The 17,006-nt window shown below is 51.8% G+C and overlaps 1 protein-coding gene across 3 annotated transcripts in view; it reads left to right on the plus strand.

Annotated features, from left to right (window-relative positions):
- The window catches only part of PRPF6 (pre-mRNA processing factor 6), a 34,970-nt gene that overhangs the window by 6,535 nt on the left and 11,429 nt on the right, over window positions 1–17,006 (plus strand). For all 3 annotated transcript variants that reach the window (XM_079720203.1, XM_079720204.1, XM_079720205.1), the window contains exons 6-12: window positions 14–169; window positions 4,403–4,497; window positions 4,959–5,115; window positions 5,863–6,025; window positions 10,228–10,346; window positions 11,425–11,643; window positions 16,613–16,735. In XM_079720203.1, the coding sequence (XP_079576329.1) occupies window positions 14–169; window positions 4,403–4,497; window positions 4,959–5,115; window positions 5,863–6,025; window positions 10,228–10,346; window positions 11,425–11,643; window positions 16,613–16,735 (1,032 nt within the window). The remainder of the gene's footprint in view (window positions 1–13; window positions 170–4,402; window positions 4,498–4,958; window positions 5,116–5,862; window positions 6,026–10,227; window positions 10,347–11,424; window positions 11,644–16,612; window positions 16,736–17,006) is intronic.

Raw genomic sequence — 17,006 nt, forward strand, 5'->3', positions numbered from 1 at the left:
CTTGCTTCCCCAGCAATTTGGAGGTCTGAACACACCCTATCCAGGCGGACTGAACACTCCATACCCAGGTGGGATGACACCTGGACTGATGACTCCCGGCACAGGTGAGCTGGACATGAGGAAGATCGGCCAAGCCAGGAACACTTTGATGGACATGAGGCTGAGCCAGGTGAGAGGCTGTGTCACGCGTTATTTTCCTACAGATTATATTACAGAATTTTTGGGTTTGCTTATAAAACTAATTTATATTTGTGAAAAGTTCACCCTTTGAAGTGCTTCGTCACATGTTAAACAGACCTGTGACATGTCCAATTCCCTGTCCCATTACACAGTGTGATGGAATCCTGCACTCAGGCTGGTGCGTGCGTCGACCCGGAGGGCGGGCACAGGTGTGCTGCATTCGGTGCCAGCAGCAAAGGGCCACCTGATGCAGTTCTCCTGCTCCCTTGGGGCTTGGGGTCTGTGGCAGGTGACAGAGGGCTGCCTGAGGAGCAGCCCAGACAGGCACTTGTGACAGGCCACGTGCTTACTGTTGATGTCGCTTAATGCCCTTCTCTCTTTACATAAAAGTTAAACGTACATGTGTTCCTCCTGCACCCTAGTGAATCCCTGTGTCCTTACGGGGCGTGCACTTGGTTCCGTGCTCTAGAAAACCCAGGCAGAGCGAAGACCCTTTCTCATATGACATGCACGTCAGAAACCGTGAAGGAAAATACTTTCAAATTGACTACACACAAATTAAAAACTTTTGCACAATAGAAAGCACCGTAAAGTCAAGAGAACCAGCAAATCAGGAAGGAGTCATCATGCACATGAAAACCAGACCCTGAGTAGTTGTGTGTGTTGAAGAGAGTGTGGATCTGCACAGGCCAGGACGTGACCAGGGCGGCACACCCACACCACTGGGGAATGCTTTGTGTTAAACATTTTTATGGAAAAATTTCACACATACTTAGAAAAACAGCAGAGTGAAGTACTCAACCATTCCTGTTGCCTCAGTGGAAAACTTAAATTTTAATTGAGCTTTTGCTATACTTGAGTTTTTTATGGTGAGCAGGTATTTTACAGTAAAAAAAAATAGGAGCTTACAGATCCAAGAAATTGCACGTTTTCATGTTACTAGATATGTATTTACTTTATAAATTGGAGAGTAGTTCATTGTGGATATCACGATTTAGTCTTTGATTGATGGACCTTTTGGGTGGATTCTGCTTGTTTGTGGTTACAAACCATGTTTTTAAAAATTTTTTAATAAATTTATTTATTTGTTTATTTTTGGCTGCATTGGGTCTCCGATGCTGCGTGCAGGCTTTTCTCTAGTTGCGGCGGGCGGGGGCTACTCTTCGTTGAGGTGCGTGGGCTTCTCATTGTGGTGGCTTCTCTTGTTGCGGAGCACGGGCTCTAGGCGCTCAGGCTTCAGTAGTTGTGGCGCACGGGCTTAGTTGCTCCGTGGCGTGTGGGAATCTTCCCAGATCAGGGATCGAGCCCATGTTCCCTGCATTGGCAGGCGGATGCTTAACCACTGCGCCACTGGGGAAGTCCCACAAACCATGTTTTGATGAACTCCTCGTGCTTCTATCTTTGCAGATTTAAGTAAATATTTTTACAGTATCTTTCAAGTGGAATTGTTGGGTTGGCATATTTTCACTTAGGTGCCAAATTGTCTCTCAAAGGCACGACATTTCACACTCGGCAACGTGGGGGAGGTGGCTGTGCCATCCATCACCCCCCACCCCCACCCCTTTGGCAGCTCTGGTCAGGGGGCTTTGTCTTCGCCCATCTGGGAGGCCCATTCCCTCCAACAAGCCTCCACTTAATTTGCATCCTTGTGAGTGGTGAAGTTGAGCTTCATTTATGTTGCATGGATCTAGTTTGTTGTTTATCTTTCACACTTGTGTGTAAAATGTAGAGAAAAAATAGTAATGTTTTGTGCTAAGATATGTATAAGATAAAATTTAAAGTTTTAGCCATTTTTAAGTGTATAGCCCAGGGGCATTGAGTACATCCATATTGTGCCCCATCCCCACCATCATCTCCAGCACTTTCTCATCTTCCCAGACTGAGACTGTCCCCGTTCAACACGTCCTCCTCATCCCCTACCTTAGCCCCTGGCTCCACCATCCTACTTTCTGTCTCTGTGAATTGACTGCTCTAGGGACCGCATGTGAATAGATTCATACAGTATTGGTCCTTTTGTGGCTGCTTTATTTCACATACTTTGGTTTACGTCCTCAAGGCTCATTCATGTTGTAGCAGGTGTCAGGATTTCCTTCCTTTTTGAAGCTGAATGGTGCTCCATTGTATGTATGTATAAACCGCATTTTGCCTATCTTGTTATCTGTCGTGACACTTGGGTTGCTTCCACCTTTTGGCAATTGTGACTAATGCTGCTGTGAGCCTTGGTGTACAAATATCTGTTCAGTTTCAGTTTCAGTTTTCAGTTCTTTTGGATATAAACTCAGAAGTGGAATTTCTAGATCACATGGTAATTCTAGGTTTACTTTTTTGAAGAACCACCATACTGTTTTCCACAGCAGCTGCACCATTTTAGATTTCCAGCAGGGCAGCACTGTACAAGGGTTCCAGCTTCTCTACATCCTTGACAGTATTGGTTATTTTCGGCATTTTGACAGTAGCCCTCCTCATGGGTGTGAAGTAGTAGCTCATGGTGGCTTTTCATTGGCATTTCCCTGATTGGTGACGTTGAACATCTTTTCATGTGCTTATTGGTAGTTTGTATCTCTTCCTTGGAGAGATGTCTATTCAAGTCATTTGCCTTTTTTTTTTCTTTTTTGGGTTGGGGGGCCATGCTGCGCGGCTTGCGGGATCTTAGTTCCCCGACCAGGGATTGAACCCGGCCCTTGGCAGTGAGACCGCCAGGGAGTTGCCCGGGTTGTTTGTTTTCTTGAGTTTTAAGAGTTCTCTGTGTATTTTGGATAACAGTTCTTTATCTGATATGTCTTTTCCAAATGTTTCCTCCTGGCTATAGCTTGTCTTTTCATTCTCCTGACAGTGTCTTTCACAGACAGAAATTTTTAATTTTAATGAAGTCCAGCTTATCAATTCTTACCTTCATGGATTGTGCCTTTGATGTAGTATCTAAAAAGTAATTGCCAAACCTCAGCTCATGTAGATTTTTTCCTGTGTTGTTGTCTAGGAGTTTTTTTTGCCAGTACCACACTGTCTTCATTACTATACCTTCATAGTAAGTCTTTAAGTTGGGTCGTGTTCTCCAACTTTGTTTTTCTGCTTCAATGTTGTGTTGGCTGTTCTGGGTCCTTTGCCTCCTCTCCATGTGAACTTTAGAATCTGCTTGTCAATATCTACAAAGTAACTTACGGGGATTTTGATTGGGAATGTGTTGAATCTACAGATAAAGTTGGGAAGAACTGACATCTTGACAGTACTGAGTTTTCCTGGGCATGAACATGGAATCTCTCTACATTGATTTAGTTTTTCTTTGATTTCATTTGTTAAGGCTTTGTAGTTTTTCCTCTTACAGATCTTGTACATATTTGTTAGATTAATGTCTAGGTATGGTTGACCCTTGAACAGTGTGGGGTGTTAGGGGCACTGACCCTGTATGCAGTCGAGGGCCGCCCACGGCCGTCGGTTCAGCCAGCTGCAGATCGTGTAGCGGGTGTGGTATGTGTTGAGGGGAAAAATCCAGGTATAAATGGACCCACGCAGTTCAAACCCGTGTTCAAGGATCCACTGTGTTTCACAGTTTTGGGTGCTCTTCTAAATGTTGTGTTTTTAATTTCAGATTCGACATATTCACTGCTGGTATGTAGGACAGTGATTGATATTAACCTTGTATCCTGCAGCCCTGCTGTAATTACTTATTAGTTCTGGGAGTTTTTTGTTAATTTTTTTCAAATTTTCTGCATAGATAATCAATCAAGTTACCTGCAAACAAAGGGAGTTTTATTTCTTCCTTCCCATCGCTTTTCCTCTCATCCTTTTCTTGTCCTGCGGCATTTTTTTGCCCATTTTTGACTCAGGTGCTTTTGTTTTTGTTGTTGTCATGGTAACTTTAAGACACAACTTGAGAGAATGCTACAATGAACTGCTCCGTGAAAATGTAGAGAACATTAGTTGAAATCATCGATCTTCGTGATTTCTGGGTTTCACTCTTTCTTAGATGGACCTTATGTTCAGTTAGGCTTTTCCCCCGGGACTTTTATGTTTTCTTTTTTTTCTAAAATCTTTATTCTGTATGGGTGAAATTTGCTTATTATCGTTACAAACTATTGTTTGAGTTAAGGTTGTTTTCTTACTTAAAAGTTCTCATGCCCACTGGTAGTCGGGATTATGGGAAGGGGCTTCAGGGACCCTCTGAGGACTTCGTTCCAGGCATTCCTGGCTCTGTCCGACTAGCTGGGCTTGGCCTGTCTTGCAGGTATCTGACTCGGTGAGTGGGCAGACTGTGGTTGACCCCAAAGGCTATCTGACAGATTTGAATTCCATGATCCCGACTCATGGAGGGGACATCAAGTGAGTACCCTGCAGGGCCAGTGGCTGGGTGGGCTCAGGTTGCTGGGAATGTGTTGGATTTTATTTGAAAAATATGCAGCCAAAACAGGATGTGGATGTTCTAAGAAAGGTAGAGTGGAATTGTTTGATTTCTCGTTTAAAGTATATCCGTACCCGTTCGTTGTGGACATTAAATTTGTTACATTCCAAACATTCCAAATCTGTGTGTGTGCCGAGCTAGCGAGCAGCTTCCGGATTGCGTCCCATGTTTCTGACCTTGACCTTGGGCTCTATGCCTGTGTGTGTGGAGGTGCCGCAGACTTGGAAGGGTGCCCACTGAGTTCTGACTTGGTTCTGTCAGCAGGGGCATCAGATGTGACAGTCTGGACATTGTGTCTGCAGTGGCACCCTCCTCCGGGCCGGGCATGCCCTCAGCGCCTCAGCGGGTGGTGGCCTGACCCTGTGCTTTCTCGCCTGCACAGTGACATCAAGAAGGCCAGGCTGCTCCTCAAGTCTGTTCGGGAGACAAACCCTCACCACCCGCCAGCCTGGATCGCGTCGGCCCGCCTGGAGGAAGTCACTGGGAAGCTGCAGGTGGCTCGGAACCTCATCATGAAGGGGACAGAGATGTGCCCCAAGGTAGGGCGCCCTCCCCAAGCTGCACCATGCCCCTGAGGGGCTTCAGCGTCTGGGCCGCGCAGGACGCCGTGGGAGTGAGCTGGACTTGGAGGGAATTGCCTGCCTTTTGGTGTTGAAGCTACAGGCGGGGAGGGGAAGAAAAGTGGGAAAGGGTTTTTCCTGCTTGTTTTTCCTTGGAGTGAAAGCCTGACCGCCACGACTTCAACAGGGCGATAACCTGAACTAGAGAGAGCCAGGCCGCTCAGCGCTTGGCCCACCCTGAGGTCAGAAACCTGGAGGTGGGCCTGACTCTTAGGGCGTGTGATTCGATCAGCTCCAGAAAGCCCTGAGACCCTCTGAGGGACTGTGCGCTGGCTGTGAAGGCTGGGGCACCCTGACAGCCAGAGGTGCCCTGTGAGTTCTTCCCGCAGGACGTTTGCATCAATCCGAACCTCTTCCTGCCTGTGTGTCTCCGCCTCGTCGTGGGCTGACTTCCTACCCTGAGTGCAGGCTGTGCTCTCCTCACAGTGTGGTGGCGTGTCTTTCCCACACAGGCACAGATGTGCTGTAGCTACGCTCCCACGTGTGGGGCTTTCAGGGTGCCTCTGGCGCAGGCGTGCTGGGCGCCCAGCTCACCGTAAACCCTGGGCCCCGCGGGTGGGAGGACCCTGGGCCCCCTGTCTCCGAGGCTCGTGTGCGCCCTTCTGGGGTGCCTGCCGCCCCACCAGCCTGCGCGTACGCTGTCTGTCCTGTCCCTTTGCCCCCCAGAGTGAAGATGTGTGGCTGGAAGCAGCCAGGTTGCAGCCTGGGGACACAGCCAAGGCCGTGGTGGCCCAGGCTGTCCGTCACCTCCCGCAGTCTGTTAGGATTTACATCAGAGCAGCAGAGCTGGAGACAGACATCCGCGCCAAGAAGCGGGTTCTTCGAAAAGGTGAGCCTCCCTTAGGGACCCGGCAGGAGCGGCGCCGCCTGGCTGTGGACCTGAAGGTGGGGGTAGCCCCCTGCTCTGTTGCCGACCCGGGGAGCGGCCTCGCTGCTGCTTCGCGAGGGCTCTGCTGCGAGGGCTTAGAGAGTGGGGGACGCTCTCCACGCCTTCGTCTGGCCTGGGTTGCTTCTGCCCTTGGAGCCTCTGTCAGGGAAGCTTCTGGTTGAGGTGCTTGGGCTTAGAGCTCACGCCTGCCTTTTCCTGCTCTGTGGCCTTGGGTGAGGGCAGGTGCTCTGTGGCGCTGTGGAATGCCGCGTGCAGGTGCTGTGTGCAGGGCAACGGAGCCACTAGAAGCTGGCCTTGCAGCGCTAGACTTCCCGTCTCCGCCCGCAGCAGGTAGAAGGTGCCACTCGGGTCTGAGTCTTAACTGCCTCGGTGGTCGCACCAGAGTGGCACGAGAAGTAACTCCTTCCCGTCTTGGGAAATTCCTGCAGGGCAGTGTGTTGGCGTGTGTGCCATTGGCTCGTGGCACGCTGAACGGTTTGCACGCCGGGGAAACTGAGTCCACCTAGGAGTCACTGCCAAGATGGAGCTTTTGTGGGTAGTTTGCTTTTCATTGTTGCAGAAGTGAGAAAAGAACAGCATTGCTCCCTTCACTGGAGCCGTAGAGGAGATGCTGCTTTTGACTTTTGTTCCAGATTCAACACCAGCTGGTCGGAGGGCTGACCTGGAGTAAGCCTGCGCAGACGGCTTGTTCCCCGTGAATTTGTAGCGTGGGTAGAATAGGTGTGTTTTGGGGAACTGAGGGCAGCTTGCAGTGGGCCGTTTCCAGCTCTTGTTTCTAAGGTGTGTGTTTGCGTGAACCGTCAGGGGCGTGTGATACCAGATGTGCAGGGGTTGTTGGCTGCGGCCTGTGACGCTCTACTCTGTGTGTGTGTTAGGGGCCAGGTGGTGGCCACTTGTGTGTGACTCTGACCGTGTGTGAGTGTGTGTGCGTTCCAGTTTGTGTTCCTCCCTTGGGTCTGGTGTCTTGATTGCAGCTCTGCCACGCTTAACCTGAGGCCGGGCGGAGCGTCAGCCCCTGTGTTGGTTTATAGACATCAGCTCATCTCTTTTCAGCCAGGAAAATAGTGCTCTAATGACAAACACATTAAACTCTGGGTAATCAGCATGATTTATTTAGGAAAGCTCTACCGACCCCTGCCACAGTGTGATGAACGGTCAGAATGGCTTTGTGGCCACTCCCTGTTCACCCCCAGATTACCTGGGTCCATTTCCAGTTGGCTTCAGGTTTGGAGAGAGGGCTGGGCCTGGAAGGGGGCCTCCAGGGGAGGGTCGAGCGATTGGTTTCCAGGCCGTCCTGGGCCCCAAGGGGGGCGGGCCTCCCGGCTCTGCTTTCCGTCAGGCTGCGCGAAGGTGGGGAGAGGGTGGAGCCCCTAGCTGGCCTCCACCCTGCTCCCCGGTCCTGTTCCTGGCCTTCCCCGTCCTTAGAGTGTTTCCAAAAACAGCACTCTTTCTCTAGGTGCCTGGGGGCACAGCTGGCGATGCCTCCTTTAGCGCTTGGTGAACCTGACAGCTACTGCTGGAAGGATCTGATGTTTGGAAACCAATGACAGTTACTTCCATCAGTGACTGGGGAGGACTCCGTGCCAGCTCAGTTTCCGCTTGAGCTCTGGGTCCAGCTGGTGCAGCTGACATCGTGGTCCTTTGATGGGAGAACCGGAGCTTCACATGCTACTCTGAGACCTGAGGCCTTAGGAGGCTGAGTGACGTGGGGCGGGTGCTTGGCCTCAGTCTGCGTGCTGTCATCTGTAGGGGCACCTGTGGGCCTGTGAGCGCTGTGCTCCGGGGGCCAGGCTGCGGCTGCTTCCTGTGGGCTTCGCTCACGATGAAGGTGTCAGGCACCGTGTTCCTCGGCTGATCATGCAGGCCTGGAACAGTGGAGTGACTCTGTCTCCAGCCAGCGTGCTCTGGTCCATAAAGTGAGTACAGGATGGCACCATGTGTCCCCACCTTGGGGCCAAGGGCCAGAGAGTGCGTTGGCCTCTGATCGCAGGCTGTCTAGTTCAGACTGCTCCGTTCCCGACCGGGCCGGCCCTGCCACCCTGGCTGGCCACAGCTCTTGGCGATAGCCTTGACCTGGCGTGGTGGATGGTCTCTGGGGAGCACCTTGGTGAGATCTGGACTCGTCAGCAGTGGTTGGCTTCAGCTCCGGTCCTGGGGGCTATTGATGAAATGCCAACAGAGGAGTTCCCAGTCTCTCCCGAAAAGTGGGGCCATCCTGGGCCTCACGCCCGTCGCGGGGTGAAGTTAACAACCCCATGGCCACGGGCGTGGAGTGTGACCAGGGGGAGGGCGCAGGCAGGGCGGGCGGGGCGGGCCCCCGCAGGCCTCCTTATCTGACATCACTGCTGAGGGGCTGTTCCCTCGGTGGTCTTGGCTTTCTTGGGCTGCTGTGCTTCCTGGTGACTGTCACTCCGGGAAGTGGGACTGCTCAGCCAGGCCTCGGGACGCCGCTCTGGGCTATGGTTGAGGTCTCCCCTCGCGCACACGGTGGCAGACCGGTCTCCCCGTGGGGGTCAGGGCTCACCTCGCCAGCCGGGGCTGGTCTGGCGACGCGTGGAGGCCAGAGAACTGGGTCCGCCTCAGCCTCCAGTGCAGGAGAACCATGGCCACGGGCCTTTGGACACATCGTGTCCCTCGGGATGAGACCTCTGGACAGCTGAGTTCAAACTCGTGGGGACAGGGACCAGGCTCCCCCAGGGATGATGACATGCAGCCCGCGGCCACATGCCTGTCAGCGCTCCCCCCTGGCCCTGGGGGTCCTAGTCAAGCAAGAAGCACCGCTGTCACTGCGTGTGGCCTCCTGCGAGGGTCCCCCCAGCTGGTGCCCTGCCGGCGCTGGGCCGAGTAACAGGTGTGGTCAGGCCAGAGAAGCCCAGGGGCCAATCCCTTGGCTGCACCTCTTTTTGCAGGCTGGTGGCGCTGTGGTCCTTGCAGAGCCCTGGGCCGCAGGCCGGGGCATCGTCTTCCATGGCAGGTGGTTCCGGAGTGGCAGCTCGTTTTTTGTCATAGAGGAGAGGTCCCCATGAGCCCTGGACCATGGGAACCTTTGAAACTCACTGGGGGTGGGTCCCTGGGGTTCGTGGGGTGTGTCTCCCCACCTCTGGCCCACTGGTCTTAAGCATCTCGGGCACGTGCTGCTTCCTGCTCACCAGCCAGGGAGGGACTGGCATGGTGTGCAGTGACCTGGAGCCACTGCCATCCTGTTTGGCCACAGGAGAGGAGGGGCACCCCTTTTTCAAAGGCCTATAAAGGAGGGAAGCCCGTCTCCCAGAAGTGGGAGGGGCTGTTTCTGCTGAAGGGAGGAACGCGAGAGACTTGGTGGGTCCGCAGATTTTGCACCATTGAATCTTGGGGCTGTTTCCCGCAAGCTTGGCCCGTGTGTTTTCTAGAAAGAAGATCTCCTCTGGGCTGTTCTGGTTTCCTGCCCTCATCAGCTCTTAGTCACCGTCACGCCTGCCAGGGGCTGACTGGAGGCCTTGCTTCAGCCTCCCTAGTCCCCCTGCTGCAGGGCTCTGTGTTTAGCTGCCCAGTGTTTTGGCTTTTTCAGTAAATTGCATCTGAAGGAAGGGCTCTGCTGCTTAAACAGAGGTTTGGGAGTTTCCGGACTGCAGGATGTCATAGCTTCTCCTGGGAGCTGGTCCCCCTTTCCTGCTGTCACTCGTGTGAACTGAGGCCCCGAGGCTGCCAGTGGGGTGCAGCACCTGGTGCCTTTGCTCTCGTGCTCCTTGGGGTCCAGGGAGGAGCCCTTGCTCTGCCGTCCTGGGCAGATGCGGATCCCAGAGTCATTGGCACTTTCTGTCCCCGTGACTTCCGCACACTCACTCACACGCAGCCTACTCGGCTGGCCCTTCCTGGGCAGCAGGTGCCTGGTCTGCGCTGCCTCGTTTTCTAATGTTGATTTTCAAGTGTGAATGGGTGTGAGATGATGCACAGCCTTCTCTGCCACCCTTGCTTGCTGATTTGGGACATCTGCACTGGTCTCGTTGGTGTCTGTCCAGACCCGAGGGACCCATGTGAAGTCCCGGCCTGTCACCCAGGGCAGAGACCATCTGGACTTGCTGGCAGCAGCATCCTCTGTGACACAGTATCTTGCTTTCACTTCCGTTTTTCTGTGATCTGGTTTCTTGTTTGACCTTTCCCAGCCCTTGAGCACGTTCCAAACTCAGTTCGCTTGTGGAAGGCGGCCGTGGAGCTGGAAGAGCCCGAAGATGCTAGAATCATGCTCAGCCGAGCTGTGGAGTGCTGCCCCACTAGCGTGGAGGTGAGTCCCCTGCCCTGCGGAGGCCTGAGCCCGAGGCCAGTGTCTGCAGGAGGTGTTGGCTGGGCCTTGAGCTCACTGAGGGACTCCTGGGCTGCTGCCTGTGGTCCAGCTGCCTGGCAGCAAGCGCAGTGACCATATGCTCCTGAAGGAAATGCAGAGCAGAATCTCAGCTCGGCCCCGACCCCTTGGGGAGCTCCGCGCCGAGCACTCTTCTTCAGGGACCAGTCCTCCTAGTTCAGCTCGAAGTTTGTCAGTGGGACCTGAAGGGTGACAGAAAAGACTGGTATGTCTCTGCCAGCCCAGTGGGAGGTTGGCTGTGCCTCAGAGCTACTTGGATTTCTTTAGTTTAAAATTTTCTTGTTCACAGCGTTTTGTGAAATGACTTTTAGTCATGATTTTATGATGTTCAGTCTGTCTTTAATTAATCCTAAGGGGTGTTGTGAAATTCTCCAAACAAAATTAATCTTAATTTATTTACATAAAAATAAGTAGAGCCCATACACATTTTTGGTGATAAACTGTTGCAGAATCAAAACCTGGGGTGTGAGAACTCCAGACAGCTGAACACCCGTGTCCTTTCAGTTTGCGAAGGCGACAGTCACACCCTGCTCACCTTCTGTCCTAACGCTGTGTGCCTTTAACCAGTGTTTGGAACGCGGGGCTGAGAACCCATCACCTATTCATGTCAGTCACATCACTAAGTGAGTCAGAAGCGTAACCAGACAGCCTGCAGATGAGGCAGAACATGCACACGTCCCCGGGCCCTGTTTAAGATGGTCCTTGAGGGCTTCCCTGGTGGCGCAGTGGTTGAGAGTCCGCCTGCTGATGCAGGGGACATGGGTTCATGCCCCGGTCCGGGAAGATCCCACATGCCGCGGAGCGGCTGGGCCTGTGAGCCATGGCCGCTGAGCCTGTGTGTCCAGAGCCTGTGCTCCGCAACAGGAGAGGCCACAACAGTGAGAGGCCCGGGTACCACAAAAAAAAAAAAAAGTGGTCCTTGAAAACTTGTACAAAGGATTTTGTGCAAGGGCTGTGGCCTGTGGAGGGTCCCCCTGACCTGGCGGGTCTCTCCGTGCAGCTCTGGCTCGCCCTGGCCAGGCTAGAGACCTACGAAAATGCCCGCAAGGTCTTAAATAAGGCCCGGGAGAACATCCCTACGGACCGGCACATCTGGATCACGGCCGCCAAGCTGGAGGAGGCCAATGGGAACACACAGATGGTGGAGAAGATCATCGACCGGGCCATCACCTCCCTGCGGGCCAACGGCGTGGAGATCAACCGTGAGCAGTGGATCCAGGTGAGGTTGGCAGGTGCCATGGTGTCTGCTTTAAACGCGGATGCCCTCCTGCTCGTCAGAGTCCCTTGGAGGGTGGGGACATCGGGGTGGCACCTGAGAGGCCCGTCCTCATGCTGGCAGGCACAGCAGGCACAGGGGTGGCTTCTCCTTATGTGATCACCTCGTGGCTTTCTATGGAGGTGCAAGCCTGAGTGCATCTTGGGGAAAACTTCAGTGTGCCGACGCTTGCGACCAGCCCTGCTTTTCCAGTAGAGAGGATACGATTTAAAAGAGAGTGAGCCTTAGAGCTTCTGTCTCTCACGTCCCCATCTTTAACTTCTGTAGATCGTGGCCAGCGAGGTCTTTGAAAGCACTCAAACCCGCTGCCAGGCCACAGCTGCCCTCTCCTGCCTCCTCCTGCCCGTTTGCTTCACCCACTGCCCTCAGCCTTGGAAGGCGGCCCCAGACCTCTGCCGCCTCCCTTCTCGTGCCTCTGCCGCCGCAGTGCTGCTTGCCCTCCTCCCAGTGGCTCCAGCTGCTGCACCGGAGCTGCTCCAGCATCGCCCTCCTCCCGAGGAGGTGGCGATGGATCAGTACCTCTGTTCTCTTCCCTTCCTGTGTTTGGGCAATGTTTTAAAATCTCAGGTGCGAGGCCTCATACGTACCTCTAAAATCGAATCATCTAGATTCAGCTCCTTTATTTATTTAGTGTGGTTTAACCATTTTTGACATTCTCATTACTTTGTGTGGATCCCGGTTTCCAGCTGGTGTCATCTTCCTTCTGCCTGACGGACTTCTTTGAACATTTCTTTCAGTGCAGGCCTGATGGCCAGTTCTTCCAGTTTTTAAATGTCTGGAAACAGTCTTTATTTCTTCCCTGCTTTTGAAAGATATTTTCTCTGGGTGTAGAATTCTAGGTTGACAGTTTTTTCTTTCAGTGTTTTAAAGACACTGTTCTTACCTGGGTGGTTCCCAGCGAGACACCTGCTGTCATCTTTGCTCCTCTGTACATACTTTTTTTTAAAAATTAAACTAAAAATTTTTTTAATTTCTAAATTAAAAGATTTCTATCTGCTTTTAAGATGTTTTTCTGTATCATGGGTTTTGAGCAGTTTGATTGTAATCTGACTTGGTGTGGTTTTTCATGTTTCTTGTGTGTAGAGTTTGTTCAGTATCTTGGATCTGTGGATTTATAGATTTTATCGGATTTGGAAAATTTGTGTCCCCTGTTGCTTCAACTCATCCTCTTTCAGGCACAATTACCTGCTCATTAGGCCACGTGAAGCTGTCTTCCAGCTCATGGTGATCTATTCATTTTTTAAATTATTCTTTCTGTTTCATTTTTTAACAGTTTGTTAAGCTATAATTAACCATCCATAAAATTTACCCATTTAAAGTAGGTAATTCAGTGGGTTTTAATATAGTGGGTTATTTATCTTTTTATTGTTTATTATCTATTTTTGAGTTGTAAGAATTTTTTGTATATATTTTGGATACAAGTCATTTGTCAGATGATTGTATTGCTTATAGCGCAAATGTTTTTGATACAGTCCAATTTATTTATTTCTTTTGTTACTCGTGCTTTAGGTATCATATCAAAGAAACCTTCCCTAACCTGAGGTTATGAAGATTACTCCTGTGTTTTTTTTTTTTTTTTTTTTTTTTTTTTTGCGGTATGCGGGCCTCTCACTGTTGTGGCCTCTCCCATTGCGGAGCACAGGCTCCGGACGCGCAGGCTCAGCGGCCATGGCTCACGGGCCCAGCCGCTCCGCGGCATGTGGGATCCTCCCGGACCGGGGCACGAACCCGTGTCCCCTGCATCGGCAGGCGGACTCTCAACCACTGCGCCACCAGGGAAGCCCCACTCCTGTGTTTTTTAAGATTTTTATTTTTTTAGTGCAGGTCTGTGATCCATTTGCCTTAGAGTTGAACTTCACGCTTTTACAAGTGCATGTCCCGTTGTCCCGGCGCCACTAAATCTTCCCCTGTTGAGTAGTCCTGGCACTGCTGTGGAGAGCCAGGTGGTCATAAATGTAAAAGTATACTTCTGGAATCGCAGTCCTGCTCCGCTAGGCTGTATGTCTGGGTTTGTGCCAGCACCACACTGTTTCGCTTACTGTGGCTTTGAAACGAGGAGGCTTTGTGAGTCCTCCTACTTTGTTCTTTACAGACTGTTTCGGCTGTGCTTGGTTCTTTGTGTTTTCATATGAATTTTAGGGTCAACTTGTCAGATCCTACAAAGTAGCCAGCTGGGATTTTGATAGAGGTTGCATTGAATCTACACTACAGGTCATCTGGGTGGACTGGTGCCATCCTAACAGTAGTGACTCTTCCAGTCAGTGAACGTGGGGTGTCTTTCCATTTATTTAGTTTTTTTTTTTTTTTTTTTTTTTTTTTTGCGGTACGCAGGCCTTTCACTGTTGTGGCCTCTCCCGTTGTGGAGCACAGGCTCCAGACGCGCAGGCTCAGCGGCCATGGCTCATGGGCCCAGCTGCTCCGTGGCATGTGGGATCTTCCCAGACCGGGGCACGAACCCGTGTCCCCTGCATCGGCAGGTGGACTCCTAACCACTGCGCCACCAGGCAAGTCCCATTTATTTAGTTTTTAAAAAATTTTTTTCAGTAATGTTTTAGTGTACTAATATTACACTTATTTTATGTAATCTAAAGTACTTTATTATTTTTGATGCTGTCATAAATAGAATATTTTCTTACTTTGATTTTCAGGTTCGTTGTTCGTGTGTAGTAATACAATTGATTTTTAAATATTGATCTTATGTCCTGTAACCTTGCTGAAATCATTTATCAAATTGTAATCGTTTCAGCAGATTCTTTAGGATGTTTTATGTATAGGATTATACCGTCTGTAAATACAGTTTTACTTCCTCCTTTCCAGCACGGTACCTTTTATTTCCCATCTGCTTGCCCGGCTCGAAGAGCAGTGGTGAGGGCCCCCACCTCTGGTCACGGACCTGGGGGACGTCTAGTCTTTCCTGTGGGTGTGGTATGAGCTCAGACGCCCTCTGATGCTCTGGTCGGTTACAGAAATACTCTTTTTTTCTCTCAGTTTCTTCTTGGATAACTTCTATTGCTTTGTCCTCAAGTTTTGCTAATCTTCTATAATGTCTAATCTGCTGTTGACGTCATCGAGGACATTTTTCATCTTAGATCTTGGCAGTTTTCACTTCTAGGAATTTTGATCTTTTTAAAAACCTTCTATCACATCTTTCATGTTGCCATATAACATTTTGAACACGTGGATCGTGATTATAATAATTGTTTTAGTGTCCTTGTCTGCTCATTCTAACCTCTGGGTCAGTTTGGGGTTGATTTTGGTAAACACTGACTATTTTCTTCTTCATTATGAATTGTCTTTCCCGGTTTCTTTGCATGCCTGATAATCTTTGCTTTGCTGCGGACGCTGTGCGTTTTCCCTTGTTGGGTGCCAGATGCTTTTGTGCCACTGTGAGCATTCTGGGCTTCGGTGTTGGTGCGCGGTTCTGTATTGGAAACGTTCTGACCCCATGGGTCTTGCCTCGACACTTGCTGGGTGGGACCCACTGTAGTCAGTGTGGGGCAGTTTGGGACTCACTCTCCTGTGGAGGTGACCTCTGGGTGATGTGCTCAGTGCCATGTGTCTCCTGGGGGGGTCTCCACTCTGGCCAGTGGGAACAGGCGCTGTTCCTGGACCCAGGTGTGCTCCGAGGACCATTCCCACTAATCCTTTTGGACGGTTTTTTCCAGCCCGCCTGTGCTGGGTTGTGCTCAGTGGAGACCACGGGGGACCCTCTGCAGAGCGGATGCCCGGGGCTGTCTCCCTGTGTGGCTCTCCTCTCTCGTGCCTGGTGCTGCGTGCTGTGCCCTCCGTGCCCTTCTGGGGTGCTGAGCTCTGCCCCTTGGCTGTGGGTCAGCCTGTGCCCTCTCCTGAGCCTTTGCCCTTGGCTCTTCTCTGCCTGGGATGCCTTTCTGATGCTTATTACCATGCCCGAGGGGCTCAGGCGAGGGCTGCTGTGCTGTGCTCCTCTCACAGCCGGGGAAGCCTGGCCCGGCGTGTCCAGCCAGCCTGGAGTCTCTGGGTGATGGCGTCAGCAGGCTGCTTCCTACTCCTTTAGCTGTCGCAAACAGTGCTACAGAAGCGTCCTGGCACGTCCGTCGTTTCGAACGACTGGGGGTATGTTCCTTAAAAGGCATTGCTGGGTCAGCCTGTGTGAGTTCTGTTTTGATAGGGAGCTTGAAGCTGCCCGCGGTAGAGGTCGTCCCTGTGTCCATCCTCAGCCGCACACGTGTACGTCTGTCCCCACCTTTGCCTGCACACTTCGATGTCGTTGGTCTGACGTGTGTAAACGCGCGTTCCTCTCTGCATTGCTGGTCCTTCCCACCGGCTGTGCAGGAGGCTTCAGTGGCACTCGGTGTCTCGTCTCTGGAACCACGACTGTCTTCTCTCTGCTTGTCCTGAGAGTTGCTCTCCTGAAGTCCAGGGCTTTTCTGCTGGTCAGCCCGTGCCCCCGCCTGCCGCAACGCCCTGGTGGCTGGTCCCTCCCCAGGCTTCTGTCTCACCTTCCATGCACTGGGCTTCTTCCCCCAGTCAGGTCTGCCTCTCTGGGTTAGAGTGGCTCTTCCTTTTGTCCACTTCGAATCTGGATCCCAGGCCGACAGTATGAGTGTGAGTGACCTCGTCTTTCACCCCCAAGTGCTTTGGAACTTTCTTAGCATAGCAACCCCTTATGGCCACTGAGTTGCCTACTCTAGTACTTTGTACACAGTAGGTGCTTATGTAATGTTTGTTAAGTGGGTAGCTTAGGGATTTGTGGAATACTTATCTGCTGGGTGGCAGGGAAGGATGATCGCAGCCAGCGGGCAGTGGCAGGGCCACGAGGGCATCAGAACCCTGGGAGCTCACCCCCTGCAGCCCGCTCCGTCCAGGCATCGCACCCATCTGTCAGGCTCCTGCAGCTCTGGGTGGTGAGTTCAGTTCTGTGTTCCTCTTTCAGGATGCCGAGGAGTGTGACAAGGCTGGGAGTGTGGCCACCTGCCAGGCGGTCATGCGTGCCGTGATCGGGATTGGCATTGAGGAGGAAGACCGGAAGCACACGTGGATGGAAGATGCTGACAGCGTGAGTGTGGCCGCGTGGGCCTGGAGTCTGTGTTTATGGGGAACCCGCTCTGGTTTGGAAATCTTTCTGATCTGCTGATTTTTATTTTGTTTAATTAATTAATTTATTTAATTCATTTTTGGCTGCATTGGGTCTTCGTTGCTGCACGCAGGCTTTCTCTAGTTGCAGCGAGTGGGGGCTGCTCGTTGTTGGGGTGTGCGGGCTTCTCATTGCAGTGGCTTCTCTTGTTGTGGAGCACAGGCTCAGTAGTTGTGGCATGCAGGCTCAGTAA

The sequence above is a fragment of the Hyperoodon ampullatus genome, assembly GCF_949752795.1.
Source record: "Hyperoodon ampullatus genome assembly, chromosome: 14".
Lineage (NCBI taxonomy): Eukaryota > Metazoa > Chordata > Mammalia > Artiodactyla > Ziphiidae > Hyperoodon > Hyperoodon ampullatus.